Source organism: Melanostigma gelatinosum (assembly GCF_949748355.1).
Source record: "Melanostigma gelatinosum genome assembly, chromosome: 8".
Classification (NCBI taxonomy): domain Eukaryota; kingdom Metazoa; phylum Chordata; class Actinopteri; order Perciformes; family Zoarcidae; genus Melanostigma; species Melanostigma gelatinosum.
In genome coordinates, this window is record NC_136641.1 from 15,144,614 (window position 1) to 15,158,125 (window position 13,512).

General features: G+C 41.1%; 1 protein-coding gene across 1 annotated transcript; it reads left to right on the forward strand.

Moving 5' to 3' along the window:
• Window positions 1–8,116: 8,116 nt before the first annotated feature.
• ankrd33aa (ankyrin repeat domain 33Aa) lies at window positions 8,117–10,433 on the forward strand (the record flags this gene model as incomplete). Its single annotated transcript, XM_079273380.1, has 4 exons — window positions 8,117–8,377; window positions 8,506–8,635; window positions 8,730–8,870; window positions 9,610–10,433. Exons 1-4 carry the CDS (start codon window positions 8,120–8,122, stop codon window positions 10,431–10,433), a joined length of 1,353 nt encoding a protein of 450 aa, XP_079129506.1. The 5' UTR covers window positions 8,117–8,119.
• Window positions 10,434–13,512: the final 3,079 nt, after the last annotated feature.

Here is a 13,512-nt window from a genome sequence, read left to right on the forward strand (position 1 = left end):
GCAGAATCGGTTTTGCCCCAAATTGCGCGTCCTTGTCAGAACTAGTCTCTACAGGCGAGCACTACTCTTCCAAGACCCGTTTGAGAGGAGAACTTTGGCGGAGAAACTGCAGCTGTCAGAGCTGATCCCAGATCAACCTGACCTGAAGGGAAGCAGTACATGCGAAGCTTCTGTATAGCTGTACACCAGACAGGTTTGGCTCGCTGGATGAAGTCATGTTAATAACTTATTTCGCTTTTTAAAACAACGGGGACGGATCCAGCACGGACAGTTACAGGAGTGAGGGATGAGGAGGTTAGGAAACATGAGAACACCAGGACACACATGAGAACTCTGTCAAGCTACATATTTGACAAAGTGAACATCTTTTCTTCTACATAGCTGTCCTCAGTCTCATCTGCTTAACTTGGTCATGGAGGCATCAACATGTAACAGAGATGTTAAATTAACAGTGAAAACTCATCATAGCTTAATTTAACATCAGTATTCATAATTACACTTCATGTTTACTTCTCCTGATCTTTACCTCCTATAACAAGGTCCATAGGGGCATCTCAATAAATAAACATGTTATATTATATTCTATATGTATATATGTGTGTTTTATATTATACTGAATATTATTATATGATATATATATTATTATTTTATACTGAATTCCCTGTGAGGGTGATACAAATATGATATCCTGACGTGTTTATCAAAGTGTTATTTGCTGATTTTTTTCCTGTTGGAATAAATGTTAAATATTGAACTGCAAAGTAGTAATGCGTGTTTAATACCTTAATTGTTTTGCATTAAATCATACTGGGATGTTTGCTGAAATTGATTGGATGTGGTACCTAGAACATTTTCCACCAGCCGCCACTGCAAACCAGTAGTGTTTGTTTGTGGCTATACTTGAAAAATAATTTTATATAATTGTGTGAATAAATTCACAAACATGAGACAAATTGGAATATGTCACTTGGCAGATTATATTATTGATATGCACACGGTAACTGCACAGTTATGAACAATATAACCAAGAAGAAAAGGGGTCAAGAGAGCTGGCGGCTTAATGAGGCAGTGCTTTGGCAGAATGGTATTTTGAGCTGCTGCAAAAAAAAAACAACAACAGGCAATTGAGTTCATAGTTTTTCACTTCTGGTTCCCTCATTTCAAAGTCAATGGGTTTTTTTGAATGGATTTTTGGTTAGAAGCCTGAAATCAATTGAACTTTGGGTTCTACATAAAAATAGGCACGTCAGTCACGCCAGCAGATTCTGTTGTCCGTCTCTCTTGGCATTTCCCTTCCAGAAATGGAAAGTTATCGTGGTCCCTCTCCCCACTAACACTGTATGAGGACTGTTGGAAAGACTTGCATGTGATCCACTTGCAAGCCTACATTGGGTGGATCCTTTTGGAGTGTCGAAGTCAAAAGCCAAAGCAACAGCGAGCCTTTGGAGTGCTGCCAATGAAGGGGAGCCACCATGTCTCTGAAGACATTCCATGTTTTCTTCTGTGTCATATGCATTGTGACAAACAACAAACAGGATTCATGGGACAAGTAGGTCCGGCAATTTCCTTTCTTTACAATCCAGGCCCCCACGTAACTGTGGATAAATGTCTGGTTGCATTCCGTGGGCACTATCCCTTCAGACAATATCTAGCAAACAAACCCGTACAAATAATAAAGGCAGCATGTGATGCAAAGTCCAGCTATGCCTGGAATATGCAGGTGTACGTATACTGGGGAAGCACCTGAGGAGAACCAGGGCATGAAGGTGCACTACACATGGTCGAAGGACTGAAAGGTCACTAAATCGCATGTGATCTTACACCATGGGTGAGGAACTGCTGAAAAGCAAGCTGACCATGTTGGGGACAGAATGAAAAAACAAGCCAGAACTTCTGCATGAAGCCATTCAAATACCAAACACATCTTTCTTTCCAATTTTACATCAATCTGTGAGATTTTATGGTGATTTGCATATTGCTTTATAGTCACGTAACAGGTACTCTTGATGTATAAAGGGGTTTGAGGGGGGAGGAGGGTGGATTTCATCTTAAGGGGTATTTAGGTCGTCAACAAACCGACACAAAGAACCTGACTTAAAGTTGGGTAATAATTCCAATTACAATCATTTTCTAGATGTTTAAACTGCTGGCATCAAATTGAATAACATGAGGGTTAAAAAACATGGTTGCTAACAAGTGGCTAAATAAGACTACTAAACCGAAAACTAGTCTGCCTTTATTTTAGTGGCGGGGATGTAAATTCATGCGGCCGTAGTTTATTTATAGTCTAATGTCAGCTTTTTACTTCTGGCCACAGTATTTACTTTTGAAATAACATAAAATTGGTGTTCATTTGTGACAAATATCTTGTTAAACAAAACGTGAAAGTACCATAAACGTTTGTTTGCCACAGAGCTTATTTTCTCCGCTAATCTAAAATCCAATGAAAAAATCCCATTGTTTTTTGTCGAGGGAACTATTGCAGAACCAATGTTAATTTCCGTGTTGGCCTACAAAAATATGTCATCCCTGCAGAAAGCCGACATGCTGACATTGAACCTGGAGAAACATACAAAGTCTTGATCAGTAGATCAGTGGATTCTACATATCCGGCTTTAAATCACATGGAAACTAGCATCTTCGTTTTGCCTATAAACTCTGTAAATCCTTCTGAACTGCCTGAGACAGTTGAGTATTTCCAGATTCCTGCAGGAATATTTTTGGACAACCTATGTCTCAAAGTTTTAAGTTCCACTGAGCTCAAGTGCAGCGATGCTCACGCTGTTCTGTTTTGGTCATACACAGTCTAAGCCAAGGGTTATTGGGACGGCTGCCATCTTGGTGTCTTCGTTGGAATCTTGCTTTAATTATTCTGTGTCTCTTCCACCATTTGATTGTGTTTTTCTTCAAATTTATTGTTCTCGTTTTTTTTGAGGGTTACTCCCAAAACAGATAAAAGAATGTAGAAGATGAAAGCTAGCCCCACAAGTCATGTAAAGACATCTCTTTGATGAAATGTACACACTTCCCTCCGCTGAATACAGCCAGTTGCTCTGCTTTCAGTCAAACAGAAGCTTGCCAAACACACACAGAAGAAATAGCCTCCCAGGAGGCGGAGGCGGCAATTTTCAATTAACACACCTGAAGCAATCAGAAATCAACACACCTGTTTGATATGATGTGAAGCATTTTGAATAAGTTTAAGTTTATTTGCACAGTGTAAAAATACACAAACAAAAATAGCAAATAATATACAGTGCATGGGAGAGGCAGAAAAACCCTTGTCTCCACTTATGTGTTGTTTGGGGCTTCTAGATGTTTTGCCAAGATACATATTATCACAAGATAATCTTTCAATTTAAATAACATATAAAACACCCAGATAACAACAATACATTTTCACTCCCCCGTCATCTCACTACACTATCTAATGAAGACGTAAAATGCCCATAAAAACTTTTACTGTGTTGCTTTCTGATATAACTGCTTAAAATCTTCAAGATTTCAAGAGAATAAAACTACAAGAAATGTTTCAAAAACATCTATGTCTGGTTAGTTGTTGTATTTCTTTGTCGAACCAGGAAAATAACAAATATTTTCAGTAATTGCTGATTATGGTATATCGCCTTGAAATATCGCTCCCCTCCATTTAGGAGCTCTATCATCTACTGTGTGACCTACATTCTGAAAAAAATCCAAATAATATCTACGCACTTATTAGGAGTGAGTGAAATAGTATAATGAGGAAGCCATGTTTTTTTGTTTCATTGACTGAACCCTAACCCAGCCCACAGCAAGTGTAATTTTGGCTTGTTGCTCATACCTTATTCACCCCTGACTCAAAGCACAAACACGCCAAACTTCCACTTCTCATTGAAATCATTTCTGCCAAATGACCCAGAATCTCCTTGGTGTCGTACATGAACACGTTGAGCTCTGTTTCCACCCTGCTTCCTTCCATTTATATGATCCCTGCAGGCGTTTAGACTCTTTAGAACAAGTATAGCTTAGGGGGGTTCTGTCTTTTAACCACATAGCTGGAAATAATATAGCAGATGCTCACAAAGTCTGAGCAAAGTGCCAGTAAGACTGGTCTTGAAGAGACTGCCAAACATTCTAATATTAGCTGAGCACAGGGCTGTCTTTAGAATCAGTCATTAAGCTGGCTAAACTGAGTTAATTGCTTCCCAAGCCTCTTTCCAAGTTCTATTGCTCTACCACTGACCTCTCCTGGGTACTTTGGTGTCTGGGGAAAGGTTGGACAGCCTTTTGCCGTGATGAGTGAATGACTCTGCTTGGAATTTGCAGACTCGGAGTAAAATAACTCTGACCCTAAAAGGAAAGTGTTCGTATATCAGGAGGTGGGAGTCAGAACAAAATGTTCTTTAACTCGTACTCATCGGATTAGGAATAGTTTGTAAAAATCTGTTGGATTTTCTTTTGAGATAAACACAAACTGCTGCTGTGTGCTACGTGTGCTGTGCTGCCCTCGTCTGGTAAAGCTGTTGGATCATTCTTGTGTATCAAACAGGATAAAGGAAAACACACACACACACACACCGCTACCCCACCCTGTTGTGCCAAACTAACATCCCTTTCCTCTGCATTTATCAACTTAATTTCTGTTTCGGCCTTTCACAAGCTATAAATCCTCACCCCCCGAGCATGCCCTTTCTTCCTCTTCCTGAGTTTCATATCAGTAAGAAGTCAAGACCCACCTCAGGCTCCTTTGTCTAAACATAGCAACGTTTGAGTAATGGATCAGGTTAGTGTGATGCTATAGGTCTGATTTGGTGGTTCACAGCCGAAGAGGCAGCTTCTAAAAAGTAATTGGTTGGGCCATTTGATGGGATTTAGTGAGATTATGTTGTTGGTGGCTGGTATTAACAACATGTCTCTGTTGGTTAACTCCTCAGAGCAGAGCAGCGACCATAATTCTCAGAATCAAAATGCTTTTGAATGACTCGCAATTTGTCACAGTGGCTTTCCTCAGTCAACACAGGGCTCTACGATGATCGACAACTGATATTGAAATAGTTGTGCTCGTAACAGTGCTGGCATGAGGCATTTGACTTCTTAATGGTATATGCTCCTTCACAAAGTGCAATGGGCAACATGTAAGTTCAGAGCAAAACAAGATGCGCCTTGTTGTAAGTTGGTGGATATATTTGGAGGTGATGTAGACAGCAGCTGGAACCTTCAGTGAGGATTCATTTTATAAACTTGAGCTTTCTAAACATCTTGATGAACTACACAAACAGGGCTCATGTCCAACGCTGCATTACCCAGTTTGATCAGAAGAGGCCAGTGCACCCCGCTAACAGAGAGGAGTAGTTGCATAAGGCAGGCTACGTTCACATGCACAGAGTCACAGATTGGTCCTACTCCAATTCACTATCGGGTTTAATCTATTTACATGCACCTTTTAATGCCACGTGATTAAGTCTGTGATGCTGTGAATAAACCTGTTGATGCGATATTCCCGTCCACCTATGGGGTTCGACCATCAAAACAAAAGGGTTGTGGTTACAGTTCAAACAGAAGGAACGTGAAACTAGTAAAAACTTGAATTAAAGCGTCTTAATTTATCTTTTTATAACTGGAATATAAGATAACTTGAGATATTCAAACTTGTGATATTTTTGTTGACACAAAGATACCTGAGTAACAAAGTTAAGAAGACAATTCGATGAAAATGTGGGTTCTGAAGCAGCAGATAATAAACATATGTTTTGCTGTGTTTTTTAAATGCCTCAAGCGCACAGATTTTGCAAATCAGTTGCTTCAATCTTTGGCGGCACGAGTTTGTGTGTTCAATGAGCTGTGTTTGTATGTAGGCCTCTTGTATTTGAGCATTTGTTTGCACGCATCACAGAATGTCTATGTGTTTCCATGCATGTCTGTGTATGTCATGTCATGGGAATAATTACTGGCAAGGCCCCCTGGCTCAAAGTAACAGCAGGACTACGGCAGTTTGTTGTCCCTGCAAATGGATATACATGAGAAAACAGGCCCAAAAGGCTGTCTCCACTCACACAGACACACTGAAATTATTCAGGCAGGGGGTCCTCAGCAGCACAGCAGGTTTAGGAGCCATAGCCTCCACTTACTTGGGCAGTTAAGAGAGGTTTTCTCTGACACAACAGACGGGCAGCCGAGAGCTGTGGATGGACAGATTCAGAGAGAGCTGAGGAGACAAGTGAGAGAGAGAGAGGCGAAGAAGTGAGCCGACTATAGCTCAACAGACTGTAAGGGGAGCAAGGTTGGCTGTTGTCTGTTTCTTTCTCTTAATCCTTAAATCTTCTGTAATCAGGATGAGAGGGAGAGAGCATGTTGCCTGACTTAGGACAGCAGAGTCTATGTTGGTACCTGGACGGATTGCAGGCTGGAGAGGCATCCTAACTGGCCAGTAGCAAAGATGGAGGGAGGGGCATGGCATTCAGCTAGAGACAGTTTGGGAACGTAAACGTAACCAGTTTCTACCAAGAGTCAACAGGAAGAAGGGAAGTCCAATTCATGAGGATGGTTTAACCACTGACAGCTTTTTCGTTTTTTGTTTTTAAGGAAGAAAGAGAAGAGGACTTATCCGTGGATCCGTTAGGGTGAGAATTTGCATTTACTATTTGCTCCAAGAATTTTTTCACTTTGCTTTGGCTCAATTTGTTGCACATATTTTTACACTCCACAGCTCATATTTAGGATCCAGAGGAAGAGGCTTGATCAGATAACGAGGTGCTGCTCAGCAGGAAGTGTAAGGCACAATGGCAGAGTTAAAATAGGAGCGTTCTATATTTGTGCAGAAGGAGGAAGAGAGAGAAAAGTTTGTGTGATTGTAATCTTCATTCTTCTGCATGGCACAATGTGAAAATAGGACCATGTGTTTGTGGTGTTAAAAGAAGGTGTGCAGTTATATCTGGCATTAAGTGAGAGCTTATCCAAAATATGCTATTACTCTCGAGAACATTGTCAGCAGGTGCAAAACTGCTTCAGTGCAATCTGTGTTCATTAGTACCTAATTTGGATATGCTGTAGCGATGTGTGCCGGGCTGAGGCAGCTTGGAGACTGGAACCCTCAATCCCTCACTGGAGAGCAATCGAGCTCTTTCTCATGCGCAAAACATTAAGAAGGACGTCTACGTCTATCCCAACCTAAGCCTGAGCCTTGAGAAGCAATGTCATCCCTGGATTCAAAATATCCTTCATACAAACATAACATTTGTATTTTATAGCTTCATATCAACAAAAAAAACACTGGATAGCAAAGTGCAGTTCTAATGCTCAGCAGTGTGGCACGGGTAAGACACCATGGCAGATGCTGTCACTCGCCTGGCCTCCCATTGCTTCCGGCACCATATGGCCTTTCTCAACCCAGTACATTCCTCCTACTATGCCTTCATTCACATGACTTTTCACAGACCAAGCTTCTGCAGTTCTACAATGTTTCTTGACCATTAACTGTATACCTGTTATTTATTTGTATATATATATATATATATATGTATATGCACGTATTGCACATTTATATACATTTGTGTATTCATTATCTTGAAGTGTATAATAGGGAAAATATTACTCTGAGTTATAACTACTCCCTCTATTCTTCTATTCTGTAATGGGCTGAGCGAGTGAACGGGCATTGGCAAAAAGCATGTTGCACAGTCAGCTTACGCTTCTTGTAAACAGATCAGCCGCTCTAACAGGAGGGCGGAGGTGAGGTGAAGCTCATCATCCTCTTCTAGGCTGCCAATGTATTGATGTCATTCGTGCGTTCAGACTTGCATTAGATGCTTATTTTGAGGGGAAGAAATCATACACAATCCTAGACGGCACGAATAAAAATGCAGAACCGATACGCCTTTTGCACACAAATATTTTGCAGTCACCAACGCCTTTCTCATTTGGATAAGCACACAGTTTTGACAGTACCTGAATTGGAACATGAGATGCATCAGTTCAAGTTGTTGCTGTCTTTTAGATGTTTATATCAGCAGCATGTGGCCACCGAGCACAGCATGTGTTTGTGTCCACAATGACAACTATTAATGTTTTCCTATTCAAGATGGAGATGGTGAGCAGCAGACCTGACACCCAGGTGTGATCCCAGGCAGAAAGGGGACCAATGGCCACCTCAAAGTATGACCCCCACCTGGGCGCAGGTCCATCTGAGGACTCGGAGAACCTCCTGGATGATTCTGACTCGGGGAGTGTGCTCTCTGAAGACTCGGTGCTTCCCGACTATGAAAGGGAGGAAAAACACACAGAGCCGGCTAAAACGTTGTATGAGGCCTGCGCTCGGAATGACCCCACGTCCATGCGCAGGATCCTGGAGAGAGGAGTCACTAAAGACGAGGCCAATGACCTGGACATCAATGGCAGGGTGAGTTGGATTTCATTTCTCTTTTTTATAACTGTGAATTTGACACAAAGTCAGAAAACTATATTTCTACAACAAAACGGACCTGATAGTCATGAAGGTGCATTAATCTCTACATTGTTCCCCCTCAGAATGGACTGATGTTGGCTGTGGGCAAGGGATTCATAGACATAGTCACCATGCTGCACACATGTCCAATAATAGACATCAACCACCAAGACAATGATGGCAACAGCGCCCTCATGACTGCTGCTCAGGCAGGTATGTCTCATGACATATACACCACATCACCTCAACATACAGTCTCAATTCATCAACCTACCATATTGACATTATGTTTGTTTTTTTTCCCCAGGTTTTGTGACTATTTTAAACTATATCCTTAACTTCTACTCTGGCGTGGACACCGAAGTCAGGGATCCCCATGGCTTCACAGCTCTCATAAAGGCAGGCCTACGGGGCCGAGAGGAGTGTGTGTCCGCCCTGTTAATGCATGGTAAGTTCATGGTACATAAGACCTCCTGTAAATGTTGCAGGAGGAACATCTGGTGTGTGTGCACACATGGACAATAGATTTACTCAGAGGCAATAAGCCCAGGTTCCTACATTGGTGCAGACCATCACCATATATTTAATGGTTTAGGAGAAAACTCAATTTACAGTAAGGATGAAAGTACGACAACAATTGTGTGCAGCCCAGTGAAATGTATACCAAAAACTATAGATGTTATACGCATGTGATTTAGAGGGTAAACCAGGATATGTGAGCAGTAAACTCTCCAACCACGTTCTACTCAAAGTTTCAATTATGTCAGAGACCGATCATTTTACAGGAAAACAGAGTCATGTTTAAAATAGAAATACATGTCTGGTACTCTTGGTTTTGTTTTAAGGCCTTGATTATTCATTCAGCGTGTTATGATAGTTTTTGAAATAGACACATATTCCTCCAAATAATGAGAAACTGAATTATTAGAACCAGATAGCTTTAGAGAAAATCCGCAGAACTCGAACCGAATTGCAATCTATATCCTATTTCACCATGCTGTGAAATGGCCTGATTCCCTTCTGGAAGTGAGCACATCTACTCAATGAACTGTGCTCCATAAGTGACCACATGGTGGGGTCATTTTACTGATTTCCTCACATCCCTCAGCATCCAATGATTTTTAACTTGTTTTCTTGTTTTTACCGGGTGTGTTTTTTTGCTATTTTTCTCCCCTTTTCATGCGCAGGTGCAGATATGAATGCAATGGATCTGGTCCAAGATAGAGCTCTAAAGGATTGGGTCCTTAGGACTGGAGGGTTTGAGACTCTTAACAGAATCCACCGCCTGCAGGCTCATTCTGTCGCTGAGCAGTTCTGTGACAGCTACATTCCTGAGTGGCCTAAGCTGAAGCAACTGGTAGCAAAGGCCACAGCCATCAAAACAAACAGTCAAAAGCTGCGGCAGTGCTTAAAAGACAGTCTTTCTTTCACCTTCCCTCATGACCCCGAAGACAATGGGGTCATGGACCATATGGTGCAGATGACTACAGGCATCCACAGCCCCCTGATAGCCACTGGTTGCCGTCCACTCTGTCCCTCCAGCCCCCCAGAGATTGGCAGGCGACGGTTTGCCGTCCCTGAGCTGCTTGAAAAGCACAGCAGCAAGGAGTTAGAGGAGAGCACGGTGTCCCACAGTAAAGGCTCCATCACCACCTCAGCTTCTCTGGGTGCTGTGTCAGCCACCTCTGTATCTCTGACCTCCTGCCGCCAGGACACAAAGCGCAGGGATAGCAGGTCAGGTGGCATGAAAAGCTTCATTCCCCGCAGCATGGCATACCGGAACAGCATCTTCCCCTCAGGATGTATTCCCAAGATTGAAGTAACAAAATCTGGGGAGCCCACTCCAAAGAAAGAGAAAAAGAAGAAAAGGCAGAAGGGCTACCTGGAGCCTCCTGTCTGGAAGTACAAGGAGGCCAAGGGGGAGAAAAAGAGCGAGAAGGAGCAGCAGGAAAAGGAAAAAGAACAAGAGAAAAAACAGAAGGGGTCCAAACATTCATCAAGCCAAAAATGAGGATTATTGATTGAAAATCGTTTTTCTCTTTTCCTCAGAAAATGTCACTGTGATGACGTCATGCATGAGGAATGAGCATATGTGATTACAGTGAGGCCTGTTTCAACAGACAACTAAGAAATTGCAAAACAATTTTGGAAGTGAGTAACTAACGATTGATGGATTTGAACTTTGGAAAACTGAAAATTGTGAACCAAATGTTATTTGGTTTTGGAGACGTACGCTGACTGGCTTCTTCCTTCGAGGAGTGGTAGATTAACTCTCACTGACCACAAACACCTGCATTATTTCATTTGGAGAACACTGTACATTTGTGAGGATTTTACAAGACTGTGTATTTTCAATGATGGAATTTAACTGCAAGACAACCAAAGCAACAGCAAATACTGTTTATAGAGTACATGTGAGCAATGGCCTTCAGCGAATGAACGGTTGCGATGTGAAACGGAGGGAAAAGAGACAACAAATCTTGAAACTATGTGCTTTGCTCCTCTACTCCACGCGCTCTAAGTGACAGTGGCTGCTTTTTACTCAGCACAACTCCTATAAGATTTATAAACTATGGTTCTTGAGAGTAATGCTGTTGGAAATGTTTCAGAAACAGGAAGTGAACTGTAGCTGTCATACATTGTCCGATTGACATCAGAACTGCTCAGTCAGCAGACACAATTTCAATACACTTGAGTGTTTCCTGCAATCCCTCAAATACGACCACCAGGGCAAGTTAAAGTCCATTTTACAGCATTATGTAAATGAAAACGGTCCCTATTTTGAGATTTAGTCAACACTCTTTATTTTTCAAGGGTTATTCAATCTTCACTGTATGCAACATGTAGCATACACCGGATGCCTTTAATTATGAATTGTAACACTTCCAACTGTTAGGCAGTGGCGTGAATGATGTTAGCAGTGAAGATGCAGAAAAAATATATTTTTAAATGATTATGAGCTTAATGTACCATGTTTGATTGGCTTTTAATTGGACAACATTAATGCTGATTGCAAAAATGTTTTGGCTCCAACCGCAGACCTCACACGTGGAGAGTTACCTTTGCATATGTATGTGTATGCATGGGTGTACTATGTGCACATAATGTTACTCAGGAAACTTTTGTGATACATCGGGCATTATACCTTAAAAATCTGTCAAGGCAAGAGAATCTCTTTTGGGGTCCATCTTTCATTGGCGCATTTAAAAATAGAGTCTGTGTATAGATCAACTTGGTAATTGACCAAATCATAACTAACTTATGAAGCTTTAATTGCAATACCTGTTCTGATTGCAGCTAAATATATTTAAATCTTTATTATTCAAATAATGTATTTCGATACTGTTCTTACGAACAAATAGAGCATCATTTCTGGGGTTATTGATTTTAAAGTGGAAGCCAGAGGCACAATAAACTCAGTGAGAGAAAGTGTGAGAGAGATGAAAACGTGTGTTTGTATGCAAGCTTGGAATAAATGTACTGACCTTTTTCAGTGAATTTGTTTTTCTGCACTCCACCTCGGATTCGGTGATCTGAAAGAACCACGATATTGTATATTAGTGTGGTCACAGGGCGTAATACACATGTGTTGTACAGTAACTGAAAAACAAACTTTTACAATTTTAAAGATACTGCTCTTACACAACTCCCCGAAACATTTTCCTATTTTATGACATGAATATATTGTATTTACACGCTAGAAATTCAACATTTCCTTAACAGGCATGCACGTGACTGATGAGCCTCTTGGTAATTGGCTCCCAAAGTTACTTTGAGCTTCTTAAGGAAGCCTATAATGCGCTCTGGAGTGGCACGAGATGGCTTTTGAACTCTTATCTGTAATCTTTTAATCCAATGTGCGGTATCATTACAAAACAATTAGCTTTTATTGGCAGTAACATAACATCTATATGGCTGCTTTGATGTGCTCACAAATATTTGATGGAATTATTTCTTTGAAAACAGTTCAATTTCACGTTTTGATTTAAAATTCTTTACATCAACATAGCAAGTTCAACATTTTCTTTTCTTGTTATATTTTTAGTATTCTGGCTCACTTCCTCTTCTCAGGGGGGAACTTGGTGACTCGAGGTCAACTCTAAAATAAACCCTCTCTAGACTTCTATGAAGGAACGCATTCGACTTGAAACCCGTCTGTAAACATATAACATCATACAGTTAGAACACATAGGCTGGACCAGATTATGTCAGCTAAAGTATTGACTGTTTACTTTTAACCAACTGGGAGCAAAACATGTCTTCCCTTTATCAGGAATTTGCTCATGAAAAACTCACAGTATGAAAACATGCTGAAGCAAAATCCCATTTCCTCTAGCAGATTATGCACCAAATATAAGCTTTCAGAACAATCTTAAGGGAATGAGACAGTGTGGCTCTTTGAATCACAGAGATTGGTAGAAAAGAAAAGTAAGTGCTGATTCAAAAAAGAACAACAATTTGCTCTTTTTTTCTACGTGACAGCTGATGTGAGAGCTTCCAGCTGTTTCTTCAGTCGTAAGCCAAAGAGTGAAAGATTGCAGCGCCTGAGAACAAGGAGGGGGGGGGGGGGGGGATTTATATTACAGACATGAAGACATCTTTCTCAGGCTCTGCTGAATGAAGTGTTTTCACACAGCCGGGTCTGTCTGGCATCCAAGAGACACTTTGACGGCCACAACTGCAATAACAGAAAGGCACTTGAGCGCCATTGTGTTGTCCTCAATTTGATAAGCAAGGTAAAGTAGTTTATTTCGACAAAACCAAAAATCATCTTAAAGTCCCACATCACTCAGAAATGTGTTTTGCTTATTATTACTGGAAATGGATGTTTTACCTTTACTGTGCAGAATTATGTATGTGCAGAGTTTGACATTAAGGCCGTTTTCACATTTAACTGATTTAAGGTGGAAAGTTTAGAATAACAATGTGCCACATGACAACGTGAAAACACTGGCAAATGTTTGCAGTGACTAACCTGCAGAGAAATATCACCTGAATCTGCAGCACCGTTCGCTCGTGGGGTCATGACCCTTTTATAACCATCAATTAAAGGAGGCGATGGAGAGGAGCTCCCTTCAGCTTTACGCAGC